The sequence below is a fragment of the Toxorhynchites rutilus genome, chromosome 1 (genome assembly GCF_029784135.1).
Source record: "Toxorhynchites rutilus septentrionalis strain SRP chromosome 1, ASM2978413v1, whole genome shotgun sequence".
In the NCBI taxonomy this organism is placed as follows: Eukaryota; Metazoa; Arthropoda; class Insecta; order Diptera; family Culicidae; genus Toxorhynchites; species Toxorhynchites rutilus.
In genome coordinates this window covers 150,982,844-150,999,748 of record NC_073744.1, presented here as the reverse complement: position 1 = coordinate 150,999,748, position 16,905 = coordinate 150,982,844, and the positions used below count along the sequence as shown (strand labels likewise).

General features: G+C 40.1%; 1 protein-coding gene across 1 annotated transcript; it reads left to right on the top strand.

The window, feature by feature from the left end:
* Window positions 1-467: 467 nt before the first annotated feature.
* LOC129761515 (uncharacterized) lies at window positions 468-1,334 on the top strand. The gene has a single exon (XM_055759240.1). It carries the CDS (start codon window positions 468-470, stop codon window positions 1,332-1,334), a length of 867 nt encoding a protein of 288 aa, XP_055615215.1.
* Window positions 1,335-16,905: the final 15,571 nt, after the last annotated feature.

The window sequence follows — 16,905 nt, the reverse complement described above, 5'->3', positions numbered from 1 at the left end:
AAATTCAAATTGAAAATTGAAAACGTTACTTGAATAAGCACTAGCTATATCATACATTTTTTGTAACAAATTTAATTTTTATGCACCAAACCTTGAGAAAGGCGAGTTTTAAAAACTACATCATTATATTTAAAATATTTTAGGTTTCTAAATTATTTTTTTCCATTAGTTTAATTTTTCTGATTAAAATTCAACGAAAACAGATCGGAATCATTTTTAAAATATTATTTACTATGTTCTTTTCAAGTTTTGTTAATGTTACGCTGGTAAAAAAGAAAGTTTTTCTGATAGAAACAGTTAATATTCCAAAAAAACAGGGGCAAAATAATGTGTCCAACACGAAAATCGATATAATTTCGATAAGGCCCCTCGAATTTGTTTGTTTTGTGTATTTTGACGTTTCATAAACAACTGGCTTGGCTCTGGAGCATTCAAACAGGTGTCAACATTCGAATAAGTTGTAAAATATGGAGAACGCAAAAATTTCCGGTTCCATTCCGTTATCCATCCGGAAACTGGTTGTTCGTGATGTCAATAACGGCCAAACGCACCGGGAAGTGGCCAAGCACTACGAAATCAGCAAGACAGCGGTATCAAAAATCATGAAGAAGATGAAAACGTTCGGATCGGTGGTGGATCGCCCGGGAAGAGAACGGAAGCCCAAGACAGATGCCAGAACGGACATGAAAATCATTCGTGAGGTGGAGAAAAACCCAAAAATTACGATCCGGCAGATACAGGAAGAGCTCCAACTTTCGGTATCGCGTCGTACTGTCCGTCGCCGCATCCAAGCGAAGGAGTACCATAGCAAGATCGCAGTGAGAAGGCCTTTCATCAGCCAGGTGAATAAGGCTAAGCGGCTCAACACGCCGATAAACCGCTCGAATACTGGAAAACAGTGTTGTGGACCGACGAATCCAAATTCGAACTGTTCAACCGGAAGAAGCGGGATCGCGTGTGGCGCAAGTCGGGTGAGGAGCCACAAGACCACCATATCCCTCATCAAGACGGGCCTCGAAGCGCGCTTCGTTTTCCAGCAGGATAACGATCCGAAGCATACGGCCAAGCTGACGAAGTCATTTTTCCGTTCCTGCCACATCAAAGCCCTTGAATGGCTCCCACAAAGTCCTGATCTGAACCCCATCGAAAATGTGTGGGCCATCCTCGATGCTCGGATTTATAAGACTGGTGTGACAAATAAAAATACTTATGTTGATGCCCTGGAGCGCGCGTGGGAAGAACTCGACCAACAACACTCGCACAACCTTGTTGAAAGTATGCCGAAGCGCTTGCAGGAGGTGTTGAAGGCTAAAGGAGGCCATACCCATTATTAAATCGTTCTTGTTTGCCTTCAATTTGATTTATTTGAAGCTGTACTGATCTGGACACTTTATTTTGCCCCTGTTTTTTTTTTTTTTTTTGAATATTGACTGTTTTTTTATCAGAAAAACTTTCTTCTTTACCAGCGCAACATTAACAAAACTTGAAAAGAACATAATAAATAATATTTTAAAACATGATTACGATGTGTTTTAGTTGAATTTTAACCAGAAAAATGAAAGAAATGGGCAAAAAATAATTTGGACACTTTATTTTGACCCTCACTGTACCATTGAATGGGTGATTAAATGCTTGTTTGAAGAGCCGTGGGTAAACCTACATTTCATTTTGTAATTTATGAGAAACAAGCATTTGAAAAACAGGTATTTAAAGCGTTGTCACGTCACAAAAATAGAGCATTTTTTTAGTTTATCAGATGAACATAGGTTCGAGCATTTTTATACTTAGGTTTCTCTGAGCACACAATGATGGTCAAAAACTCACAAAATTTGGTTAAGATCGGTCCACAAATAGAGAAGTATCAACTGTCTCCGAAAAGCATACGATCCATTCCAATGTGACGTAACAACATTTTGACTCACTACAAAATTTTAACGTTTTCATGAATAAAGCACACATAAAATTGAACGATGTTATAGTAAAATTAAGAAAATTTTCTAGTTAGATTGGCTTGTTGTCAGTCAAATATTTTTGTGTCGTGGCAAAACCTTTGCAACACTTTATGCTGTTTCGGACTGTTAAACATTAATGATTAATTTAATTAATTACAGTTCCGTTTCAAAACATACAAATGATATTTCTCCTATGTTTTAACAACAATATATGAGCGTAGATTCCATAATATAAGATATAATCTCATTTCAACTTCCGGTTTGCTAATGGCGGAAGTCGAATATCGTATTCCGATCCCATTTTGGAATCAAGGATGGTGATTTCCGGTTCGTTAAAAACGGATATAAAGGACCGGGAATGGCATGAAAGCCCACAATACAATCGTGAATGGTAATGTTGGCATATATCGATGGGTGCGTGAAGACGAATGAAAAAATAATAATGTTTGATAGTGAGAGATAGGATTTAAGTGAGAGGGAGATAATGTTTGAGTGGAAAGAACTTAGCCTCAGAAGCGACGTGTGTGGAGTTATACAAAGAAAGTGCACATACAAATGCACGCGTAAACATCACCGATCAACGATCAATGGTCAAAGTCAACTTCAAAGTCAAAGTCATCTTCAACACGCAAACATAAATGCCCTTGCACTGGTATGTGCACGGATGCATACAAAGAGTTTATCAAAAGTTTCTGATAGCAAAATCAAATGCGTTTCCCCTGTAGTGAGCGCCACTCGATGAACCAGGATTGTGCTAGCCATTGATGGCGAGCGCCAGAGTGGTCGGTTTAAGACCACCCCGACTTTTCCCAAATAAAAAAGTACCGTGTATTACAGGTAACAGGTAGAATCAATTTATATAGCTTATTTTGATGAACATACCATAAACAATTAAAATTGCCTTGTTTCGCAATGTTTCACAATCTAAAAGAACATAGAACTCATTTTGCACACAGGTCGAATATATTTCTTCTCTATTTTTGAAGGAATGAAAACGTAAAATGGTGCTAAAACGATAGAATGAATGACACCTTTCATTTGACACTTTTGAAAATTCAGTAGGAAGCACCGTTCCTGAGATACAAAGGATGGTAGGTTCAGGACCCCCGTTTTCGTTAGGACCACTTTCCCCTATAGGATGGACTTTTGGAAGGGGAAGGGGAGATCTCAGATGAAAGTAAGAAGTATTCAGAATAATAAAAAAAACATAAAAAATAGTATATCGCTTGCTACAATACGGTGAAATTCTTATCTAATACAACTTATTGATTGTGTGACGTGACAACGCTTCGTGGAGACTGTTTATTCGCACAGAGCGCGTTGTCACGTCACAAAATGCATGCCGTCAAAATGCATGTTCTTGCGAGTATTTTGAAAAACTGAGTATACAGGAATCTACGTTTATCTTTCAAATCATAGAACAAAGTTTATTTGTATGTTTTGGAACGGGACTGAAAATACAACAATAATGTTCAAAAGTCGGAACCCGCAAAAAGACAGATGTTGTCACGTCACAAATATATTCAATTGGCAACAAGCGAATTCAACTGCAAAATATTCTACAACTGAAGATTATTGTAGGAAATTTTTCTCAATTTCACCTTAAAATCGTTTACCATTTGGAAATCGTGTGATTTATACATAAAAACGAGAAAAAAAACTGTTTTTAGTGAGTCAAACCGTTGTCACGTCACGCTGGAATGGGTCAATAGTAATACGACTCAATAAGTACTACGTCTAAAAATAAAAGTTTCCCTATTAACATTTTATCTGTCAAGAAAATGAAAAAAACTATCTTGAAATTCAAATTAATTCGAAATAATTCTGGGAATATGGTAATTATATCCTGAGTATCTCCCGAAAAAATGAAAAAAAACCAATGTGTACCTTGAAGCATGCACAAGCGCACTTGACACCACAGATTTCCGCCCATTGAACCGAGCGAATGGAATAAAAATCATTACACGCTCAATAAATTCCCATGTCCCGTGAATTCCATTCTGCTCCGGGAGGGGACGTTCCAACGCCCAGCTGCGTATGATCGATGAACGGCCAGTCAGTCAGTCAGTCATTCGGGTTAGAGAAGGAGGCGCCAAATAGTTGCACGTTCGAATCGAACAGGTACCGATGACCCATTTCCAGAAGGGTGCGAACGTAAAACAAACACTCGAATCGATCAGCGCCGGAATCGGCCGCAGTCCGCTGAAATGCACCTATAAATGATGTTTTCTCGTGTTCATCTCGGGTTTTAGAAAACAAAAAAGAATATGATAGGGACTCTCGGCTTAGGTGGTGACTTCTCTGAAGTGCTGAAAAAAGGCGATCCTTTATTTTATTGCTCGCCTATAGCCTGGAAGGGCTATAAATTACGCGAATCCCAACGGGATTCCAATCCGCTCCGGAGCGTTTCGGACCGTACGACCCGCTGGGATCCCATACTGCGGTTCGCCGGAAGACAAATTGATTTCTAATGGGATTCACTTAATTACGCTCAATATTTGATCAGACAACACTGATAACAGGTGAATACGGGATTTCTCAGCGGTAAACCCGATGGCAATAACTGAAAAATGACGATCTGGTGAAATTAATTAATTTGATTTTCGTTTTTATCTCTTTCTTGGCTTCGTTTGCTTACGGCGTAACAAATCTCACAAGCCTGTTCTGTTTTTTTTTCTTGTTTTTTGATCAGCCGAAAATCTCAAGCGGCAGAAGTGATGACGGAGAATTTTGCCAATTCATTACAACCTTGTTCAAAAGCCGGAAAAAAGCGCTGGAATGTGATGACGAATTTACCTGTTTGATCTTTACCGCTTTTTGCTACTATCTCTCTGTGGTGCACAGTAGTTACCGGACGAACAAAGAGACACTTTGCGAATTGGGAAGAATGTTCTGATTTATTTCCAGCGCTTGCGATTTGTCCATGTTCCACCTACTTATCTGCATCCTTTCATTTGCCCATTCGGCGAATGCTGAACTCAAAGCGGACTCTGCAAAGGATCTGAAGTTGCCGAAATTTTCACACTGCATTCATAATATTGACTTACTGACCAGACCCTCCACCCACGGGTCACCCAGCAGTGGTCATTGTGCGGATGCTTCAGTGCGCAGGGTGAGCTTTTGGTGCAGCAAAAAAAAGAGCAAACCAAAATTAATTGAATAATGAAGGCATCTTTCGCCACTACCTTATCCGCCGTAACCAATCCGAGCCGCATTTTGCGGTCGTTCATTCATAAAAATGAGGTAGAGAAACTCGGTGTGAGTACCCACACAATATCTCAAGTCGACATGAGATATTCCAAGAGGTGAGCTTACTACTAGCTGGACATAATTTATCGTTTGCATAATTGTTTTGCAGCGTTGGTTAATCGCCACCAGAGTCCGAAAATCTGCATCTCGTTCCATTCAGTGTAATTTATCAAATCGTAACAACGATTATTAATCTTCTTCTCGATCGCAATGCGCTCTGAGGAAGTTCGTTGTGGAGTGTGGATTTGAATGTACGATGTACGAGGCTTCTCATTACTCGTATTTAATAAAGTACAGTATTTGATGATTGTCCGGACTATTTCTGCTCAAATAACACACCATCTATATATATATATAAATCTCATGTCACGGTGTTTGTTACCGAACTCCTCCGAAACGGCTCGACCGATTTTGATGAAATTATACTCAAAATACTTGGTAGGTATGAGAATAGGTTGTAAACTATATATGATACCGGTAGGATACCGATAACCATACATTTAATACCGAATAGGGTGGCTCTATGCAGAAAAAAAGATCTGGATATTTTTTTTTCAAAAATTTGACTTCATACCATACATATAACCTTAAATTTTGACCCCAATTCCCTATTTTTAATTGCGATTTTATTGATTTTGTGTCAAAAATATTCTAATAACTTAACCGTTGTTCGTTTTTTCAACAGAACGAATTTATTTAAGTTGTTCAATGACTGATGGCGTAACGCCCGCTTCATTGAACATCCATCTACAAATACACAAGTAACATCAATTCATCTAAAGCAGCGAGCATCTCCGACGAGCTGGAAGCCTTTTTGAATGAGCACAATGAGTCATCGAAATTCTTCAATTCACATTCGCTCGAATTACAAAATGACAATCACGCTATTGCCATCAACCCTGATAAAACATCAGCTGGAGAGCACGTGTGTAGATCCAAAGCACAAGCGCTGCTGGAATCATGATAGCACGGTGACACGAGAAATTTAATGCGAAGAAAAAGCAATAATCTGGAATTCATCGTTGACAGACACCGTTCATACGACCCTCGCTATGTTCTTCTTCAATGGCACTAACATTCCCAAGGTTTGCCTTCTCAACGTAGTACTACTTGCGTCATTTTTATCAGTAAATAGTTGAGATTTCTATGACGAACAATACGCTTTGAATGTATTCTGGAGTGGCAAGCTCAAGAATACGCGTGACTACAGTGCAAGTCAGAAAGGTTTCTTTAACGAAAAATCTCTTGCATAAACATTAGAACAACGAGACCCAATCACAGATACTTAATTCATTATGAACATCATTTCTCATTTTGCTTTAATATTTATGAACATGCGACGAAACAAACAGAGGGCGCGCTCGAAGGATTTTTATGTTTATCATATGGTGATTTGACATGGTCAAGAAACGCCAATTCAAGATATCGTAAGCTGTGCCAACAATTTATGGTCGACATATACGCGAAGGTAGAGATTGAACGACTGCAATTCTTACTACACAATCAACAAAAGCGGTGCGAGGAATAATACATTCACTTGCGAGACACTATCATGAGCAACGCCGACACAACTTTAGTTATAACCTGGCCAAAGCGCAATGCATTGTCATGACATTGCGCGTTTGTTCAAACACAAAATGTAGTTCGATCGTATTCGTCCCCACATATTGTTGGTTGTATTCTGTTGAATGGAAAAAGCGCAATTTTGCATTCTGTTCAAGCTCAAGTCCAATCGAATTGAGCAAACCTTGCCACGCAATTCGACGTAAACAACATTGGTCTCCATGTTCCATTTCTATGAAGCAAGAATAGTAATGGTTTTTCGGGTGGAATAAACACGCAAAATTTAGCATTCAAACACATTCAAAACAAATTTAGCATCCAAACGAAATCGAATAATAATTTTCATTCAAATTTCAACAACTTAGAATTATTTCCGGAATTATGCCGATCAGATAGAGAGTAAATTGAACCACAAATACGGATGACTTATTTTGACCATTGTTTCGCGACAAGGCAAACGAATTTAAGAGTGTAAAAGTCGATTTCGATCAAATTGTAAAATCCGATCACTCATATGCATAATGAATATTGAGTTCTACAAATCGGTGAAGAGTAATAAAAACATCCATGAATAAAGGAAGCAATATGGCTGTGTTTCAAACTTAGATTACCGATGTGAATACTCCTTGATTGAATGACAACGATAAAATAACGCGATTCCAAACAGGCCGATTAATCAGCTCCATTGAAGTTAGCTGGCGTATCGCTGTTTTCAAATTTATGAACGAGACCAAGCTGTTATAAACTAAGCCATGTTGAAAATCACATGCACGTATTTTCTAACAAGGAGACAGCAATAAATATTGATTTTATATATTTCATTTTTTCTACTTTACGACAAATTGATATTACTTTTTTCAGTTGACGTTTAACTTTTAAGAGATCAAACATGTCAGTTACGTTAATAAAATACACCAAGAAACATCATATAACCTTTCGTTCAAATCATTTAATTCGTTTTTTTATCGGTCACATTCGATTTATTTATTTTTTTATTAATCCGTTTATTTTTACAGGCTCAGTTACATAAGTTTAATGGAGCCAAACTCTTAACTATATTTCAACTAGCATATATCAACGTGTTGTTTCCTTAATTCTATGGCTAATGAAATAGGAAACCGATTACTCGCGGTCGACTCGAGTTTAGAAGGGTGACACATTTTCATTAGGAAAAGGATGGGATGTAAGGAGATGTGTGTTTACACTCGCACTCACATTCACATTCACATTCTCATTCTCATTCACACTGACACTTCACACTCAATTCTTAAAACTATCCTTACATCTAATATGTATTTACAATTTAACTTATTCTAATGTTAGTAGGAAGGGAACCGATAGCTCGCGAAGGACGAAAAGGAGGGGAAAAGGATGTATGAACAATCACACTCGAAGATCGATAGCTTTAAGGAAAACATATATTTGGGACATGTAATCAAGGTCTAACCGAGCCAACACATCTCTCACTGGCACATTGGACTGCTTTCCTCCAGCCCGAAGGGAGTTTTCTAAATTCGATCTGGCGACAAGATACAACTCGCACGACCAAACAACGTGTTCGATGTCGTGGTAACCATGGCCACAACCGCAGAGATTGCTGTCGACAAGATTAAAACGAAAAAGCAGCGCGTCTAACGAACAGTGATTGGACATAAGTCGGGAGAAGGTGCGAATAAAGTCCCGACTCAAGTCCAGACTTTTGAACCACGGATTGAGGCTAACCTTAGGGATAATTGAGTGGAGCCACCGGCCCAATTCATCTTCGTTCCATTTGCGTTGCCAGTTAACGATGGTATTTTTACGAACTAAAGAATAAAATTCATTGAAGGCGATTTGACGCTGATAATTTTCGCCTTCAATTGCACCTACCTTTGCTAATGAGTCAGCCCTCTCATTACCCGAAATTGAGCAATGTAAAGGGACCCAGACAAAGGTAATGACATTACAGCGTCTGGATAAAGCACTCAAAATTTCTCGTATTCTCTCAAGGAAGTACGGCGAGTGCTTTTCCGGCCTCACTGAACGGATAGCTTCGACAGAGCTAAGACTATCCATTACAATGTAATAGTGTTCAACAGGTCGTGAGGCGACGCTGTCCAGCGCCCAGCGTATCGCTGCCAATTCAGCAATATACACTGAGCAAGGATTCTTTACACGACCACGCTATCCATATAGCTGCCAGCGCTATTACAAGGATTCTGAAGACTGTGTGAGGTGCTAAAAAATTCGTTGAACACTCCGAATCCTGTGGACTCATTCATAGAGGACCCATCAGTAAAGTACATATTATCACAATTGACACGCCCATACTTTGCTTCGAAAATCGTAGGAACGATCCCCGATCGATGATAATCTGGAATTCCATGGATACCCTGCTTCATGGACAGATCAAAATGTACAGAGGAATTGATGTAGTCAGGAAAACAAACACGGTTGGGAATATACGAAGAAGGATCAACCTGCATGGAGACGAATTCATGATATGAGCTCATGAATCCAGAATGAAAATTTAGCTCGATCAGCTGCTCAAAATTTCCGATCACCAATGGGTTCATAACCTTACACCGGATGAGGAACCGAAGAGATAATAAATTGAAGCGATCTTTTAGTGGGAGTAGGCCTGCCAAAACCTCGAGACTCATGATATGCGTTGAGGGCATACATCCCAACGCGATACGGAGACAAAGATACTGAATTCGCTCGAGTTTAATGAGGTGTGTTTTGGCAGCTGAATGAAAACAGAAACTGCCATACTCCATCACTGAGAGAATAGTTGTTCGATACAACATTATAAGATCTTCGGGATGGGCTCCCCACCAGGTGCCGGTAATTGTACGGAGAAAGTTTATTGTTTGTTGACATTTTTTACTCAGATACCTAATATGGGCCCCCCAAGTACATTTGGAGTCGAACCAAACCCCAAGATACTTGAATGACATAGCATGAGTGATCGGTTTACCCAAAAGTTGAAGCTTTGGTTTTTGCTGGTCTATGCTTCCTAGAAAAAACCACCATCTCTGTTTTCTCCGTGGAGAATTCGATCCCTAACCCAATGGCCCAGGTTGAAAAAAGACGGGTCGTTTTGTCGTTATGTCGTTATGTCGGGGACATAACCGGAGTGAAGTAGGACTATACAAAGGGGACAGCTTTTGTTAAATATATATTTTAAATATATTGTTTTATTTTCTTCTCTACGTGAATACCTACCTATCTACCTGAAAATGGATTAGTTTACTGTTTACTCTTTATGAATATGTTGATGGTTCTGAAAAGAACCTTTGGTGTTGTGTTTTTGTTATCACTCGATATTTCCATCTTATGTTCGATATGTTCGGTTAAACCTTCCTGTTTAGCTATTGTGTTTGCCACTCGCCACAGCTTTCACAATTGGAAAATTTCTTCCCATCCAGCTTGTGACATGTTGTTCAGTAAATTACATTTAATGCGACGTGCCGGAGAAACACTTTGCCACTCACTGAAACTAATTGTTGCCTTGATGAGCGCCGAACCGAAGCTGCTCTGTTCTTGATGCGGGTTTTCTGATTGTCGTGAGCAGCTATGCAAACCAACTCGAGCACTCTGACGGCCGAAACTCTATAATCGCTGTTAGGTATACTGGTGCTCCGGCACCAATCCGTTCGGCCTAGTTACCCTTGCGGAGCAATCAGTGAATGCGACCAACAGGGAACTGGAGACCTGCACGGTTCGAGTGAGACTTTGCCTTTTCCTTAACTTGTCCTCCTTTGTTACGTCCACGATGCCGATACCGTACAACCACACGGGTTTACGGTTTGAAAGAAAATAAGATATTTTTTTGGGGTCCGCGTGTTTTATACTCTAGCGGTACACACTCACAGGATAGAGACAAATCGGCAGACTCAGCCAAAGGGGCGAGTCTAACGAGACGAACGAATGAGCGTTAAAAGGCAGCGATGGCAAAAATATACATTATGAAAATTAGAGGCGAATGAACTGCAAAGTTTAAAGCCTCTTAAAAACTAAGAAAGAAAGAAGAAATATACATCCATTACGATTTGTTCGCTCGTTGGATTCACATGCAGGCTAAAAAGTGTCCTTTCAGGATCACAAAATTATCTTCAACCTAAAGAGAGAAACACTGTTTTGTTATCACTCGATATCCCCATCTTGTTCGGCTAAACCTTCCTGTTTAGCGATTGCGTTTGCCACTCGCCACAGCTTTCACAGTTAGAAAATTTCTTCCCATCCAGCTTTGTGACATGTTGTACAGTAAATTACATTCAATGCGACGTGCCGAAGCGCCACTCAGTGTCGCATTGGAGGCGATTTTAACCTGTAATTGAACATTTGCGATGACAGTGGTACAGTGTCGACTTTCAATGTGGGGTCATAATTTGGATCTCTATGTTTATAAAAATGTCCAACTAAATAAGTCGCATTACATGTCCGTCCAATTAGCTAAATGTCGAACTAATTGTAAATTACTGTACTTTCAATCTGGAAACAATTTAAGAATTGGTGAAAATTGAATAATCAGGAAAGTCCCTAACTATCAATAAGCTCAGAACAACTGCCAAATTCACATACTCATCATATCCTGGCAAACAAATTATGAAAAAATCAATTTGTGTTTTATTATTATTTTGGATAATGTTTTAGAAAACATTGAACTGTATTTCCTAAACTCTTTTTTGGAAGGTTTAATGGCCCTGAACAGCGCCTTGTTTTATGGAATGGTTCCAATTTAGAAAACTTAGTACTCGTGGTTTTGAAAAAAACCATTTCGATAAATTTGTATAAAGAACAAACTTTTTTCTTCTGCTACCTGATGCCGTTTTGCGATTGCCTTTGCCACTCGCCACTCGCTGCAACTGCCTGTTGTCTTGATGTCCAACGAACCGAATGTGTTCTGTTCCGAATGCGGGTTTTCTTATCGTCGCGAGCAGCTTTGCCAGCTAACTCGATCACTTCGGCGGCCGAAACTATATAACGCCGGCTAGGTGGACTGGTGCACTGGTACTAACGCGCTCGGCCTAGCTACCCTTGCGGGGAACTCCAGATCAACACGGTTCGAGCGGGATTTTGCCTTTCCCTTCACTTTTCCTCCTTTACCATGTCCAGACATGGCTGCTTGGGTTGGTTTGTTGAAGTGTTGTGATGCGAACCGATGTGGTGTACGGTTTGAATGAGAATGATCGTTACGGAAGGAAGGAAGGTATTGTATTATAGAGACTTTAAACTTTTGCAGTTCATTCGTCTCTAGCCTTGAGAAAGACCCTTTGAAAACTCTACTCTACTCTACTCCAGCGCTACCATCTCCGCCCTCTTGCCTTGAGAAAGGCACTCGATCCCTCGCCGTCCAGCTCGTCCAGCAACGATGTTGTCCAGTCGGTGTCCACACAAAGAATGATCGTTACGGCAGCGGAGCGGGGATTTTTAAGCTGACTGGCTGGCTCGAGAATTACGCATGTGTGAGACTGCGACCAATGTTTCGTTCATTTTTTTCTTTTTCCTTTCCAATCGTGCTTCATTCTATTTCGCTGCTGCTCTGGTTGCCCGTTTTGGTCGGTACGATTTGAGGAGCACAAAATGGACCAATCAAAAATGGGCACATAGTGCATTTTGACAATGCTTGATATTTCACAATTATTCAATTATTTATCTCAAGAAAAATGAAATGTTATTCGTTATGATAGATGCGTAGATATATTTCCTATCAATTGATGCAAAAACCTTTGCGATCTATTGAGAAATACTCTAGTTATAAGTGTTTCAAATCTTGCATTTTTTCCTACTTGTTCAGTGCCTAGATTTCCATTTCACCCCCTATATCTTCCGGTTAGACGTAGTCCTACGTCAAAATAACCAGCTACTTCTATTAAACCAGGCAAACCATAGGCCCTTTCAAGTCATAAAGGTTTGGGTAATTATAAAAAATCGATGTGACTCGATCATTGACAGTAACGGCGGATCGTTTGGCTGAAGGAAGCCTCAATATTGATAGCTCAAGAATTGGGACAATTTAGTTCTTTAGTCTTGAAAAAGACCTTTGGATATACAACATTTGGAAAAATAAATATACATTGGAGCACTACTAAACGCTACTGGATTTAGCCGCGATGTTAAACAGTTATTGGTGGGAAATGGAATGATAATACGGTATTGATACAGTATGCTTTTACATCTTTGTTCGTATGCTAGTAAACTAGTTTATGGAACTGCTGCCCATCTTCCGAGCTGCCGATCGCGAACTGAAATGATGAACGAGCTCATTGAACGCGAGCCGAAGTGATGAATGAGTTAAGGGGGTATGTAGAGACACGAATTTCGGACGTTTTTTCGAACTCCGTAAAAATAAAACAAAGAATATTTTTACTATCCATTATAACATTATTCGTTTATCTATCTTTCAACAATAAAACAAAAATAGGACGGAAAAAAAATATTCATAATTAGAATAGTTACATGCTGGTGAAGTGAGGGTGTTCAAAAAAAAGTTGTGCCATGGCGTACACGATTCCAGTCCTTCTGGTTATCTGAAACAAAAAAATCGAACAGATTCTGAATCAGTAAAGATGTCGCTATGGCATGAACCTCGGACAAGTCAAAAACATGGGTTTTAACAAAATGGCGGCCGTTTGAAAACAAAAATGCTGTTTAAAACGTTTTTTTTTGCGTTTACCGATTTTTTAAAAATAGTAAAATTAAAAAGTTATAATTTTTTATTGATTCATGCGATAGAGAGATGTATGCAGATTATTTTCATATAAATTTGACATAAATCGGTTCAGTAGAACTTGAGATATCGTGTACGCCAGTTAGAAAAAAAACTAGTTCCGAGAGAAACGCGTTTAAAGTTCATTGTGATGGCCGTAACAGGTTAGATACCACATCACTAAGATGGCTCTAACTAGGTAAATAATAGGATTTTCGATAAGTCCTTTCTAGAGTATATTCTTGAATGCCTAAACTACAGAAATATGGTAAAAAAAAAATTTCGATTTTTTCAGATTTCTAGACTAGAATACCCCCTTAATCGAATGAAAAAATATTGTTTTTATCTCATTATTTGAAGTAGCTGAAATGCAAACTCAGAGTGTCGTCTTGAATTGGGTTTTTAATAGAAATCATTCTTTCCAAAAAGGAATACAAATCGTTGTGAACGTCTGTGACCGAATAACAAAAATCGCTTAATGGCCAGCTAATATCTCGAATTAAAGACACAACGTCGTCAGAGTCGTCCGACGTCTTCGCATTCGACCACCCAAGTTCTAAGCAAATAAATTTAGCTCGAGAAGGGACTTGACCCACGACGACGAAAACAAAAAATATAATTACACGATTAAATTGTTGAGTCAGATGATATAGTTGAGACATGCTTCGGAAATGTTGGATCCCCTGTGAATCAAATCATCTCAAATTAATATATTGAACTAAATTGTGAGTGCCGCTTCTTTTTTCAGTTTCCTTCTTGCTCTGATTCCATGTTCAAAAGCACTTGTTCTTACATATTTCAAATAAAGCACTGCAATTTTTCACCTTGTCTGAGACTTTCAAAACACCCCCAGAAGTGAGTTCTTCCGTCCGAGGGTAGTAAAAATGATTGAACCATACAGGAAATAACCCCATCTACTTGCTTTCCCCTCCCCAGCAACGACAGCGAGAGCAATGCATTCGCATGGAGGTAAAACACAAATAAAGCTAACCATTCTGTTTTCCGCGGGGGCTGCTGCGGTGGACCACTTTTCATTTAAACTCTGTAATTATATCGTACCACTCGCACCACCGATACCGACTGCCAGCCTGCCAGCCCCAGCCAACCAACCAGTCCCGGCCTGACGCTTCGGACCCGTTTTCTCACGGTGTACATCTTCTCCAGGGCCTGGTTCATTTTTTGCCCTTTTTAGGCAGCCACGCGAAAGGACCACTCCGCGATATCGGTAAGTCACGATCTCGGTGGATCCGAAGGCACCACCGAAACGGAGCCGAAGAAGATCAGAATCGCAGGGCACATAAATTACGAACGAATAACCAAACAAATTAAGATGGTGGTGCGAAGGGAGGTTCTCCCGCTGGAACGAGGGTTATGAGAGGTGCCGTGGATGGACTGAAGAAATGAGATGAGACGGAGCACACATATATATCTCGATCCGGAGGCGACAGGTTGGTATACACGCATATATCACCCCAATGGTCGGAACAGAACCGGTGGTGGCGCGGGCGGAACACCCGCAAGGTGTCTGAGCGCGTTCCATCACACGCGAATCGAATTACTTTTCCCGATTTGGAGCTGACGGACGCGACCAGTGCTTCGGGTTCTCAGCTATCCGTTGAGTGTCAGTTGGTGAAAAATGTCCCAAGTCATGGTCATATAAGGCAATCGGAGGCGCAAACGAAGACATAATTGAGACGATGGACACTTTAAATGTAGAACTGTTTACGATATATCAATCTGTCAGCAGAAAAGGAGACGAAGCGCCAGCACTGTTTCTTATCAAATAGATCACTTCCCGAGTCTCTGGAACAAGCTGATCTTCTTGGGTCCAAACGATGCCGCCGTTGTGATACCTCCCCTCGGGGCTAGAGGATAGCTTTTGGTTATGTTCGGCTGCTCTGTTTTGCATACAGCTTCTCCCGCCACTCGCACAGATCTGGTAGGTGGGAAATGAGGATTCATCATCGCCTTGTTTGGTGTTTAGATGTGCCACGGAGCCGCCAAGGGAACGCCCCGTTTTGATGCCGCCGTGTCTTGCTAAGGCGCGCGAGGAATCTGTGCGGATCGGCTCAAATTTGACGGTTCGGAAGATGATGGCTGAGGCAATATCGAAACATGCGAGAGATCCGGGGGGAAACCGCCGGATTGAGTCACCGGATACGTATATCATTTTTCGATCTCCACTTTTGAATCGTACTCACTCCCGGAGCCAGAGGTATATTTTACATGGAAGTGAATTGAAATTAATTCAGATTTATTTCACTTGCGTCGGTTACGATTGCTGGAGGCGAGCTCGTATCATACGAGCATCATTCTTTCGCTAAACTAACACAAGCACACTTGTAGGAGGATTCGTGGGATCGACAATCTTCGGAAGACGAGACGAGGTACCGCATAACCACTGCAGGGATATTTTTTGTGCGTCGAACAATAATGCTTCTCTCGTATTCTCGCAGCTTCTTCTGCTCCAATGGTCACTTCCTTTCTGCAATCTCGTTTTTTTTCGAATTTGTGCGCAAGCAGACCAGACTCCCCCAACATTGGCATTGACCGTGGTGGAAAGCTTTTCAAGTTTATGATGTGAAGCTGCCGGGAGAGCAATAATACCCGAGACTATTACGAAGGTGAAGTACTTCTAATGAAGTGTTCTTCGCAATTGTTTATGCTTCCTTTTGCGGTCCCGTGTTGCAAGTGGCGTGCACTGTTTTTGTTATGGGGATTCGAGCGAAACGTTTTGGAGGAAGCTGTTTGAACAACGGAATACTTGTCTTATTTCGGATTGCGAATACAAAAATATTGTTATTTCTGTGCCGGTTGTTGATCTCCGTGATTGATCTTACCAACGAAATTTCACAAAAAAAACTCAACTGAATGGCAATTGAGAATAGCAATCCGTTCTAATTCAACCAGTTTCGGTGATTCGATCATTAAATAGTCAATATCGATGCCGGTAATGTTCTTACACCAGAATTTACTATTTAGTATATTTTTGACATCCTTATATTGTGAATTTACTTGCCTGTTGGATTCTGATGTCATTTCAGCTACCTGTTTAAATCGTCGCCTTTTTCGTGGTTAAATTCATGGAAAACCCATACGGATCACCCCTTCAACTTTGTTCAAATGTCAAAAAGCAAGTTAAAAACAAGCCATAAATAAATTAACTGGTTAATTATGGTGTTCTGAAAAAAAGGTTCGATATATAATTTTACGGTTGGACTACATTTTTTTTCCAAAATATATATTTTTATAAAGGCTCATATGGCGTTAACCTCACGGGGCCGGGAGTTCAATATAATTTTTCTTATTATCTATGTTAGTAATATGTAACCGATTACTCGCGGTTGGCTCGAGGTTAGTATTACAAGTGTTTTCGTAATTGGGATGTTGCTGTCTCCAATGTTCTGTACGTGTGCCCGACACGGGATACTTCCTATTGGGATGCAG